Here is a 12,532-nt window from a genome sequence, read left to right on the forward strand (position 1 = left end):
AATGATCTTAACAAGTCTACAAGTCATGCCCCATCCCTCCGTGTCCCGTCCCCACACTGTTTTTAGTTCTTTTATTTTGAAGTATGGGGCACGGCGATCGGGGCACACAGAGAGCCGTGTTCGATTCACACACATAAAAATATATTTATTATTCCCATTACTTACTGTATAATTTCTCATTGAAATGTCATCCTTGTGCATTTTGGAGGCCTCTCTCTTTTTTATCCAATCAAGCCAATCTCAGTTGACTGACGCGTCCCCGACTGATGATTTTTTCGGGGGGCAGCCCTATTGTTTTTATTCATGTTTCCTAGCTGAACGAAACAAAAAAAAACCTGTGCGTCACACATGGCAGCTTAAAGCCCCCGCCCCCACCCTTATGCGTTCCTTGCGTACGTTCCTTGCGTACGTTCCTTGCATACATTCCTTGCGTACGTTCCTTGCATACATTCCTTGCGTACGTTCCGTGACTTTTTTACTCCCCCCGACCTGCCGGATCTGCAACCTCTGTGTTCCGGCAACTCCTGATTTACAAATTTAGCACTGGATATCAATATATATATTTTTTTTCAATGAATGATGGATCAAGGATAGAACAATGTTTAAAATTAACAATTGTATCATCATATCACAAGAGATGCTGTGCAAAGAGTTTCATAAAAGTCTGGAGAAAAGGAAGGTAAAAGTTCAAACAAGTTACAGTACTTTGGAAAATAATACTGGTCAAAATGTAAAAGTAACTTTGAATGAATTAATATTTTATTTATTTGTGTTCATGGTTTTTATAGTTAGTTTGTATTTAGGAATTCTAAGAGCAGGGCCAGTGTGCATGATGCATATTTCCGTAATTAAACTGTAATTCAATCCAGGGTAGGGTAGACAGTATTTAAATAGAATGCCAAAGGCCTTAAATAATTTATCCTGTCCTCGTGATAAAAAACCCTGTGTGTGTGTGTGTGTGTGTGTGTGTGTGCGTGTGTGTCTGTGTGTGTGTCTGTGTGTGGGCGTGCGCACGCGCGCGTGTGCGTGTGTGTGTGTGTACATGCCTACCATGGCCATGCTTCATAGAGGCCTGCAGTGTATTGGAGAAGCCTGAGGTCACACCGGGGTTAGATTTCACTTCTTTCATCCTGGGTACCGTCCAGCTGAATTTTAGGTGGCACTTGTATCTATTGAAACCACAGTAGTAAATAAACAAATGTGTCAACCTGTGACATCAATAGGATATTATAGATTGTAATATTTGCGCAAACCTTTTACCCCTAACACACACACACACACACACACACACATTATACCTTATAGTATCAAGGGACGAGCGTTCGTTGACATAGGTGAAGAACTGGCAGTAGGGGTCCAGGGTGCAGGTCCTCTGGCACTCCTCATGGTCGCTGATGAACAGGGAGCCATAGTCCATACCAGGAAAGTCCACGTCATGGTACAACTTGAACTGACAGTGTTCTAGGTATAAAGGTACAGAGAGAAAACAAATCACAGAAAGCACGAAGCAAAGCACAAAAATACATTTGATAAACTGGTCGTTATCCCCCCCCCACCAGGCTTGTTGCAGGCTTTGAGGGAGTATCCCGAGGTGACGCCCTGCAGTGGGTTCTGAACATTGGGCAGGCCAGTGGTGGTGCTCTTCAGGTAGCAGTAGAAGTTTCTGATGGTGGGGGCGTAGGAGGGAGAGAGAGGAGGAAGAGAGAGAGAGGGGTTTGATGCAATTGCTCTTATGCAATGAAAATGTATTTGTAGGTCATACAGGGGCACACATTTGAGTTAAAGATGAGAAAATATACTTACAATAAAACACTCTTGCAGAGCACATATGATATGTCCTCACATTCAATGTCAATAACTAGATTGAAACAGATTATTTTGGTGAAAAAGCATGGAAATCAGAAAAATGCAGGATCTGAGTAATGGGAAGTTGGGGCTGGAGAGTTTAATTCCTCACCAGCCCCAAGCTCTACATCAAAAATTTAGTTTCTTGTTTCCAAAAACATAAAACATTTAATCAGAAAAATAAAAAAGCAGGAATGCAGTGTAATCACATTGGGGAGGGTCATTTTGAAGAAGGTTCAAGCTCTACAGACACAACAAATCAGTAAGAAACACAAGTGTAGAGGATGTGGGTTGGATTAAATGTTGTGGATGATCATTAGATCAAGGTGTGTTCCTCCACACCTCACTCCATTTTTCCACAAGACAATTTCAATATAGAAAGAAGGCAAAAAAAAAGGATATGCATATTTAAAATTGAAGACGGGGCAGGAATACAAAATAATTCCAAATAGAAAACTGTGGTGTGGGGATGGTGTGGTTTGAGCAGCCACACCCGACCTGGGTCGGTGGGAGTGGCTGCATACCTGTTGCTTGTTGGTGGGTCTAACAAGCAACAGGTAAAGCCCCCATCCACACACACACACTCAGGAGAGGAGCCCTTGTCATGACACGTGTCCATCTGCTCCACGGCTTGTTACACCGAGCCCACTCTCTACGATGAACTGGTGTGTCTGCAACCCGCTCTTCTGTGTGTCTGTGCCAGAGGTCCCTGAAAACGCCACTTGAGTGGCGTGTGGTTGGCAAAACTGCCACAAAAACATAGACATGCATTTCTCCTTTAATAATAATAGCAATAATAGAAACTCATGTGTATGTAATCATTTCTCGAAGAAGACAGACAATAAATTCAAAAGCATTTTTAATATACTGCATCACATTCTTTCATGTATCTTTATTCCGTACTGACCTGTGGTGCTGTGCCTTTATATTTAATAGGAAAGGGTCAACATAACAGTATTCAAAATCATTTGAAAACAACTTCATTAGCTCATTCATTAGACAGAAATGTGACATTTTCAAGCATCTGGAACGACACAATGTTGACACAATTTTGCTTTTGTTTTATCCTCTGATTTCACAGCTTTGAAGAGCATTTCTATATCAAACATACGACAATAATGGCTGCGTACCTGTTGTCTGTGGTCCAGTCCGCCCTGATGAAGGTAAAGAAGAGGCAGGCTGGGTGCTCGGTGCAGAGCCGCTGACAATGCCCCACGTCGGGCGAAAAGACAAACGTCAAATCGGATCCCGGGAAGTTCACATTCTCCTGCAGGTTGCGCACGCACTCAGGTTTTCCTTGGACATGGGAGCCACAGAGTTTTATAAAAGGAGGAAGAAATGTATCCCACAAGTAAACAATTGATTCTTGGGTCTTATTATTATTATTATTATTATTATTATTATTATTATTATTGAATTGCTTGTGGTTTCCCACCGAGTTGAGTGTTGCAGGGTTTGAGGGAGTATCCGGAGGTGACGCCCTGCAGTGGGTTCTGAACATTGGGCAGGCCAGTGGTGGTGCTCTTCAGGTAGCAGTAGAAGTTTCTGATGGTGGGGGCGTAGGAGGGAGACAGAGGAGGAAGAGAGAGAGAGAGAGAGAGAGAGAGAGAGAGAGGGGTTTGATGCAATTGCTCTTATGCAATGAAAACATATGGGGGCGCATTTTTCTGAGATAAAGATGAGAAAATACCCTTGTAGAGCACATCTGTCCCCACATTCCATGTCAATAACTACATTGACACCGATTATTTTGGTGAAAAAGCATGAAAACCAGAAAAATCCTCCGATTTTTTGTCAGATTTCACAGCTTTTGAAGAGCATTTCTACATCAAACATATGACGATAATCCCTGCGTACCTGCTGTCTGTGGTCCAGTCTGCCCTGATGAAGGTGAAGAAGAGGCAGGCCGGGAGCTCGGTGCAGAGCCGCTGACAGTGCTGCACGTCAGTGGCGTGTTCATATTTCAGGTCTGATCCCGGGAAGTCCACATTCTCCTTCAGCTCTCGAACACACTCTGCAAAAACACACGCTCAAGTATAAATACATATTTTGAAATATTTCATCCTTTTCCCCTTACCGTTCCTTTCATTCACCTTGACTAAAACCGGTCCCAAAGAGACAGAGCAGAGCCAGGACGTGAAGATATGCGCCCATTTTCCAGGAGTGTGTGATGCCAGCATGTGATGGTCTTTTAAACTCTGCTTTGCATTGATCAAATAAAATCATTCACCTCCAACAAACCCAGCTACCCCTCAAAACCCATGCACCGTATTGACTTTTGTCGGGAATACACAAAACCTTGGGCAAGTCACCACATGGAGCAATACAAATTGTCTGCCAAGTACCCCTGAGCAATGCACTGGAGCCAATCAGCACCAGGGGCCCCGGAAATCACACTGATAACCATATATGGTGAGGTTGTATTTGCTTGGATCTCAAGGCAAGAGATTTAACAGGCTCAGGTACTCAGATCTTAAAAATATAAATAGTGAAATGTGAAACATTAGCAGTGTTACCAAAGTAAAACTGATCAAACCCTACCACCGCAGTGGGGGTGCCAAGTGTGGATTCCAAGAACATTCGTGATCTAAATGGAATAAAAGCTGACTGTTACCATGGAAATGTTTACCTCACTGGCTGAAGGGTACATTCAAATTTTCAGCTGGACGCACAAACGCTGATATTTATATCCAGTTAAATTGTATCTATGGATGAAATTCATATTGAGGGTATGACCCTATGTCCCCATTCTCACCCAACCTTGAATTTAATAGACCATTCAATAGAGAAAATGTGAAACCAGTATCCCTTTTTATTTTGTGCTAGTCAGAATGAAATATAAACCCATGTTTTTAAAATGTTAATACATCCATTTAATACACCTGAACTTCATTGGATCATCAGTGGAGCTGTATATCAACCCCCAGAACCAGTGCTCCTTGGGCCACTGAGCTGTTTGTCGGGCTGCCTGTTCTGCAGCGGGGTCGTAGGTCAGCTTGGTGACCTGGGATTTGAACTCGCTCTGAAAACAACAGGAGTAGAAACCATTATACAGGGAGCTCCAGTTTCTCCAGTTTCTTCCTCTTCCTTCAATAATAAACTTCATTTGTATAGCACCGTTCATAGACATGTAACTCAAAGCGCTTAAAAGGAGGCCATCTGTTTGTGACGATAAAAGCAGAATGCATTTACAAGGTAGAATAAAAAAAGAATCCAAGAAATTTTCAAAGGGGTAAGAACAAACTTTCCGAAGAGAATTATTTTCTAATTTAAATCGTCTTGACTTTTATTATCATGACACCCAAAATGGAAAAAGAAAATACATATAAACCCATGTTCTAACTTATTTTACCTGCGTTGTCTTTCTTTCTAATTACTGTTTCTTTCTCATCCACTTCCTAGAATCGTATAAACACACATACAAACAAACATTCACCGTGGGTTTCTTACGCTGTTGGCCCATAATCATTGCCGTCGCTTTTCCTACATCCCATCTCTTACCTCTAAACTCTTTTTTAAACTCTTCTTTTTGGGCTCTAAAGGCTTTTTAAACATTAAAATAACAAAAATCGATATAAAAACAACAAAGGCCGTGCTGAAAAGAAAAGTCGTTAGCATTCACTCCGAAAGCACCGCCAGAGCCTCTCCAATATTCTTTGGTTCCATATTTTGGGGCATAGTTAAAAAAGGCCGCACCTCCAGTCTTCTTGTGAGTGGTGTGTTGTACTTCTAACAGGCCGGCAGTGGAAGACTGAGCGCTCTAGATGGAGCAGGGAAGACCGGTCATTCTGTAATGAAGGCTGCTCCCAGGCCATTTAGAGCTCAGTGTAAAATCTATTCTAAAGGAAACTGTGAGCCAGTGCAGCGTAAGTAAAATTGGAGTGATGTGTGTTCCTTCCTCACATAGAGCATAACCAGTGGTCTGCCAAGGGCCCCCAATCTGCACCAGGGGCCCCAGAGTGAGCACACCTTTCATGTCCGTTAGAATGACTTTATCATAGCCACGGTAAAGCGAGGTCAGTGAGTTTTAATTCAAATGTGTCCAAATATATTGTAGATCACCATTATATGGTGCACACGTTATAAGTTGTTTGGGTATTTGTTTGGATCTCAAGGCAAAGAGATTCAATAGCCTCAGGTACCCTGATCATAAAAATATAAACATTTTATTTGTATAAAGATTTGAAAAGTTGGCAGTGTCACCGACTTTGAACCCGGGGTGTGTTTTTATAGGCTTTTCTACTGATGGCTCTTTCTACTTTCACAGTTTCTGTTGAGTTTGTAACACCCCCCAGTGGAATGATGGACAAACAGCAGGTCCAAAAATGTGAGAAGAAGTCGGGACGTAGAAACGTGGCGTTTTGAAAAGGACATTGAGACATTGTTTGCATCAGCCACAGTCAATGTAATGCGGGGCTCTACAGATTATAAACTTTACATAAAAAAACAAGTAAAAATCAATTTTGAGGTTCAGTTTTATTTTATTTTATTTTTTTATTGCCGGCATTGATATCGCTTCCATCAATATCTGTGATAAATCACAAAACATTGTACTTTCAGTGTCTAAATCAACCACAAAGTCAAAAGGAGATAAGTGCCCAGAAACAGTAGTGCAGTGTAAAGGGTGATAAATGTTGAGGGGTTTGGGGCATCTCTCAGATGTCTTTCAGTGTGTCTTGGCCCTGGGGGTTCTCCAGCCAGTTCGGGGGCCAGCTGGCCTTGATGCTGGGCCGATCCTTTAGCAGACCATAATAGGCGGCCAACTTGGGATAGCGCTCTGCGGAAAGACTAAAGAAAAGGAAAACAGTTCATCGCGCACATATTCACCGTCATTGATCTAAAATGCCCACCCATTCATAGAGCCCCAAGATGTCCACCTACCCGAAGCGGAAGAGATAGGCGACGCTCGGAAAAACAACCACGTCAACCATTGAGAAGCTATTCCCCGCAAGGCAAGAGCCTGTCCCCAACTGGAAGACAGGAAGGTGCTGTTTGTCTTTCTGGCTTTGGACATATCCATTAACAATGTAAGAGATAGTGTTCAGCCAGCCGGTCGGTATTGCACAATAACGATCGAGAATAATGACCGGCTGGCTGCACTTAATGCTGCTTATTGCAGGGCTGCTTACTGATACATTGACACTGAATATTGATTTGAATGGATTTTATGACGAGTATGCCTAGTTTAAGAGCTTACATTAAGAAAAATAGTCAACAGCAACTGAGCTGCTCCAACTTGTTAAACTACTCGCTCTACATGAGACTAACCTATTCACTGTGAATAATCTTAAATTCTACATTGACAGTAATCATGACATGAGACATGCTTCACGGGACGTTTTGATGTCGGCATTCTTGCCTTGAAGTCTTCCGTTGTAGTTTCTACGTAGCGTCTCAAGGTGGCGCCACTAGCTAAAGTTATCAAGAGCATGTAGGTGGGGCGATACATTGGGCTGGAGCAGTGGTTGCCCATGGCAACGGTCAATATTAAAAGATCAGCGGTCTGTTCTGCAATAACTAACGCTGTCGACCAATCACAATAGAATATAATGTATAATGTTGAACAATTTGATTTAATATATGGCTGTGGGGTCTACCTTCTGGAGGTAGCCCTCCCAAAGCCTGAGCTCAGCGGTCAACGCCTCTCTGTTTCTCTTCAGGGCTGATTCGTGCCTCTCTCCTTCGGGGACCTTCCAGTTATAGTAGATAACATCGCCTGCAACAACAACAGGAAATGGAAAAACCAGTGAAGGTACAAACATCACTACCAAAGTTATATTTCTGCCCCATCTACGTTCCGTGGAATTTCCTCTCTGCCGTGCTGATTGTCCTAAATGCAGGGTCAGTTGTGAATGATAACATAAGGAACCATGTTGGGGGCGGGAAAGTCTTGATTTGGGAGTTTCTTTCAGCGGAGACGCGGCTCAGTGTTGGTTCACATGCGGGAGATGTTGCAGAGGAGTCACACATAAACTTTTGCCGCTTCAATGTCATGACTCTCGCCTTGGACGTCAACATGACTATGTGTTTACAGTGAAGCACAGTAGAGCATGACGGTGTTGTGGGTTTAATGCATGAAGTAACATGTACGATGCATTGCTTTGGTTCCTCTGCTGTATAATTGGGCTCCTGGGAAAACAGTTGAGGAGGTGAGATTGCACAGGCATACACTGGGGGGAGGTTTCAGGTTCAAGATGTCTGTCCCACCGTGTTTCAGGTCTGCCACGCCCCGCTGAGTGCTCGGATCACCCGCACCCGAACGTCATTGGCCACGGGCACCCTACACAACTTTCACAGTAGTCAGATCGCTGTACTGCTCACACAGGACAAGTTTGTCTTGTGATCGGGAATCTTGTAGTTATGCGTTAAATGACTGATTGGCGACGGGGTGTCACACATTACAGGATATTTCACCAGGAGAGAATCCTGGACGAGTCTGTCAGGTCTCCAGACGATGTTTTGTCACAATTTATTTTGCTCCCCCTGTTTTTCTGTGAGTTAGGGCGTTTAATATTGTATTTCTGTTTGATTCTGCAGACTAATTGAGCTTGTTCTTTTGTAGTTAATGTGGGTTTTGTTTATAATTTTGACCTCAGACCACGTCTCCTCATTTGCTTCCAATATGGCAATTCTAGATTTTTTTTTTGTAAATAAATGTTATTCATTGTCCCACTCATGTATTTCAGCAGCTCTTTCATGCCATGTGTGGTCCATTTTTGCGACGGTTTTGGTTAAACCTGCTGTTACACTATGTTCTCCTAGACTTTTAAAGTTTTTACCAAGGGGCCTCGAGAGGTTTAACAATGCCGATTAGAGCTGTCTTTTATCATGAAATAAAGAGGCTCAAAGTCTAAATGTTGGACCTCTTCCTGTTATTCAATAATGAAATCACAACAGAGGAAACTGGCCTTTGAACGCTGTGCAGTCATTTTCCACTTCTGCCTTGTGTGGTCAGTGAATGTAAAGCCTGTATTTTTCCTTTATAATGCGGACCTTCCTTAATTGAAAGTAATTATATGATCTGATTTGGGTGTAAGGTGACGTGCCACATACCAATCTTCTGGTACAGCGCAAGGCCCTCAAACATGTGCTGGTACATCAGCGCCTGTTCTGCAGCGCTGTCGGGGATCAGCTTGGTGCCCTGGGATTTGAACTGGCTCTGCAAACAACCCGAGTAGAAACCATTAGACAGGGAGCTCAAGTTTCATGTTGCTATGGCGATGGTTCTTCTGTTTACTTGACTTCATGTTGCCCACAATAGATGCAGAGTTCCCTTCATGTATGACACTTGAATCAAGGGGGGGGGGTTGAGTTGGTTTCTTTTGGGGTTTTTTTTAGCAGTCCACACCTTACCTCAAGGTACATGCATGCAGCATAGGACTCATTCAGAATGTTGTTTCCATGCTTGAAAGAAGGAAGCTGTAAGGGCAGAAAAGTACAAATAAAATTTGATTAATTTCTTTTCAAAGAGAAACCAGCATTTCATAAGTAGAACATTGATCCAAAATAGAGGAAATGCAAATGGTCCAATCTGGAGTTTTATCTTGAAGAATACAGTCTGAAAAGTGTGGGGTTGAGAGCCTACCTGATCCAATACCTGAACTCCTACCCGGGTTCAGGTATTGGATCAGGTAGTAACTTCGAGTAACTCATCCCCTGTTATATCAGGTTGGGTCATTATTGACTTGATATTCACACTGTCGAGCCAAAATGGCACAAAATATATATGCTGATGAAACCATCAGTATGATGTTCCCTGACCTGTGACCTCCCTGATCTTTTATTTTGACAGTTCTCAAACAAGCCGCCCACCTGAGGATGGAGTGTCCCCTCATCATAGAAACAAGACCATCACTGGACACCCTACCCTGTCAGTTTTATGTACTTACACCTGTATTCATTTTCACTACTCAAATTAATAATAATAAAAAACACTATTGGAGTATCTGCCACCCGTATAAAACATGTGTACATGATACAGTTATAGAAACTACAAAAGCTTGGTTAATAAGAACTGTGTGAAATTGAATGTCCACAAATGTTATATTCAAGACAGTTTACTGACCATGTCATAGACTACAAAGTTCTTTAGTAGGAAGAATAAAAACAAAAAAATCATTCATGGTATTTTTCCTTTAAAACCTTCAAAAATGCACTGTTATTTTGGGCTGTTTTGACTTGACATTGAAAATTTCATTTACTGTATGTGATTGTCTTCCTGGCTGAAAAAACAGGAGGGTGCAAATATTGCAGGTACAAAAGCTGTTTTACTGAATAATGCATTCACCGCTTAAGTTTCTTTTCAGACACTTCAAACACTGTTACCAGCTCATATTTTGGGCCATTTAGACTTGACATCAAGAATTTCACACTTCACACACTCACCTGGTGTGAAAAAGGAGGGGGATGCAAATTTCGGCAGGTAATAATATACACATCTGCGGAATAATGCATCCACACTGCAACTTTATTTCTCTTTGAACCAATTGGTTTTATCAGCATATATTATATTTTGGGCCATTTGGCCAAATTTGGCATTTTCCGCATTTAAAAACACAGAGTTTGCCCTAAAAAAACATTGATACTCTAAACGTGCGGTGCACGCAGTTCTCGCGGGGCATGCAGAATTCCACATAACACCTGTTAGTGTGGCGGACCACCACTAACGCACCACTGCATTTCTAACACAGTTTCTGATTTGTAAAAGTACTGTAATCTATTTGTGAAAACAGCAGCTATGTGGATTTTACTGTATTTTTACCACACATTTACCACATAAAACCAAGTATATTTCAAAAACGACAGTACTTATAGCTGTCAAACCTGGAGTAGATTAAAATAAGAAACCCATATTGCATTTCTTACAGTTTCTGATTTGTGGAAGTATTGTTCTATTTGTGAAAATGCAAAAAAAGATGATTTCACTGCTTTTCCCCCCAATCCAGACCACATTGGACCAGGTCCATATCAAAAACCACTATATGACTGGTCAAACCTGGACTACATTATCCCAGAGAGGCTAAAGATTCTTTAAGACACAGTTTGAGATTTGTGAAACTTTTATTCAACCCTGAGGGGGAAAAAAAAAAAGAGAAATATCAACGCTACAGTATTGCCACGACATGGCCTTTTTTGGTTGCTGGTTTTTGCTTACTTTACAAGTCCATTGACTTCATGATTGTCATGTAGATCCTGTCTTTCTCACTTAAAAAAAAGTTAAAAAAAACATTATTTTTACCTTGGTCAATTTACTCTTCAAATTCGTCTTTCAAATAATAAAATGACTGTTCTCTCACCTTTCCTCTAACTGGCCACGGTCAACCTCTCTCACTTGCTTCTGCCAATGTTCATTTCCTCACTTTTGCCAAAGCCTTTACCGTGGCTAAGTTAGACACGAGTGCGCTTGTTCTTCATTCGACCTAGATATGAAGACATTTTTTGAAAAGCTTTTCATCGATACTTCCTCACAACTATCTACGCTTGATTGAAAAAAAAAAAAAAAAAAAACCACGTGTGGTGAAAATACAGTAAAATCCACATTGCTCCTGTTTCACAAACATTACTTTCGCAAATCACCAACGGTGTCACAAACCCAACATGGACTTCTTACTATAATCTAGTCCGGGTTGGACGGCTTTCAGTGCCGTAGTTCGCCAACTACAAGTACAGATCTCTGAATTCGAATGCACCGTGAACGCTTGTGAATCTGCCGCTCACTTCAGCGTTCGGCTCAATCGGAAGCTGCGGCACCGTCGGCGTCGTTTACCCTCCCCGAGCCCCGAGCCGCGGGCTTGCGCCCTACCTGACCCCGCGGGTTGACGTCCAGGACCTCCTGCGACTTGTGCTCCGCTTTGTCGAAGGAGAGCAGCTTCTGCGTGTACCCCCGCAGACTCTTCTCCTCCAGGGCGATCATGATCCTCCAGCAGGGAGGGGAGCCGGAGCCCCACAGGAGGGTCATGTCCGTGGCCATGGTCCGTGGGTCGAGCCGCTGAACCTCCGGCGCCGTGAGACCGAGACGGCGATCGAAGCGCCACCCGCCCACGGTGGTGACGTCGACTCCACAGTAGGTGGAGTTTCTCCCGTCGACTCCACCTACAGCGGAGTCGACGGGAGAAACTTTATTTCGACGTTGATTGTTGGGATCATGGCTATGATTACAATTGCCATTTATTCATTTATGAATCCATTTTCCAGTTTGATTTTCTATTGTCAATAGTGGCTGTCGTAGTAGTGATATCGTCTCGGATCTTGCATATCTTTGTCTGGTGACCTTGGAAATGTTTAACTCAACTCTTCAAGTCGTATAACGTTTTTATTGAATATACTGCAGAGGGGGTATCCCGTAAAACATTTTTTTTTGTTGTTTTGGGTTTTTTTAAATGCAATATGAATGTGGAAAATATTTTTCAAAAGTTCAAGAAACTCACTGTGTATACGTTGAGACCAGTTTGGACTAATTCTATCAATCAATCCTGGGAACTGGTGAAAATGTAACAGGTCTACTGTAATAATAATAATAATAATAATAATAATAATAATAATAATAATAATAATAATAATGTCATTCATCTAGCCACTGGAGGCGCAAAAGCCAGTGTTTCATCAGTGCGGGTCCCAAGCCCGGATGAAAAAAGTAAAAAGCCTGCCAAATCAAACATGCGGACAACAAATCTGATTTCCATTCCGG

General features: G+C 42.3%; 3 protein-coding genes across 3 annotated transcripts in view; all 3 read right to left on the reverse strand.

Moving 5' to 3' along the window:
* The window catches only part of LOC307242877 (coagulation factor XI-like), a 3,618-nt gene extending 1,684 nt beyond the window's left edge, over positions 1 to 1,934 (reverse strand). The window contains exons 1-4 of the mRNA XM_080017490.1: positions 1,804 to 1,934; positions 1,557 to 1,663; positions 1,299 to 1,461; positions 1,051 to 1,169 (exon numbers count right to left, since the gene is read on the reverse strand). Of these exons, the coding sequence (XP_079873616.1) occupies positions 1,051 to 1,169; positions 1,299 to 1,417 (238 nt within the window). The 5' untranslated portion in view covers positions 1,418 to 1,461; positions 1,557 to 1,663; positions 1,804 to 1,934. The remainder of the gene's footprint in view (positions 1 to 1,050; positions 1,170 to 1,298; positions 1,462 to 1,556; positions 1,664 to 1,803) is intronic.
* A 147-nt stretch (positions 1,935 to 2,081) lies between these two features.
* LOC307244868 (coagulation factor XI-like) lies at positions 2,082 to 4,061 on the reverse strand (the record flags this gene model as incomplete). Its single annotated transcript, XM_080020230.1, has 5 exons — positions 3,939 to 4,061; positions 3,703 to 3,859; positions 3,281 to 3,390; positions 2,976 to 3,141; positions 2,082 to 2,088 (listed from the first exon to the last, which is right to left on the reverse strand). The coding sequence occupies exons 1-5, from the start codon at positions 3,997 to 3,999 to the stop codon at positions 2,082 to 2,084; spliced, it is 501 nt and encodes a 166-aa protein (XP_079876356.1). The 5' UTR covers positions 4,000 to 4,061.
* A 2,251-nt stretch (positions 4,062 to 6,312) lies between these two features.
* Positions 6,313 to 11,886, reverse strand: gstr (glutathione S-transferase rho). Its single transcript, XM_080002894.1, has 6 exons — positions 11,648 to 11,886; positions 9,199 to 9,264; positions 8,899 to 9,004; positions 7,443 to 7,561; positions 6,727 to 6,815; positions 6,313 to 6,633 (listed from the first exon to the last, which is right to left on the reverse strand). The coding sequence occupies exons 1-6, from the start codon at positions 11,813 to 11,815 to the stop codon at positions 6,501 to 6,503; spliced, it is 681 nt and encodes a 226-aa protein (XP_079859020.1). The 5' UTR covers positions 11,816 to 11,886; the 3' UTR covers positions 6,313 to 6,500.
* Positions 11,887 to 12,532: the final 646 nt, after the last annotated feature.

Source organism: Zeus faber (assembly GCF_960531495.2).
Source record: "Zeus faber genome assembly, chromosome: 1".
NCBI lineage: Eukaryota > Metazoa > Chordata > Actinopteri > Zeiformes > Zeidae > Zeus > Zeus faber.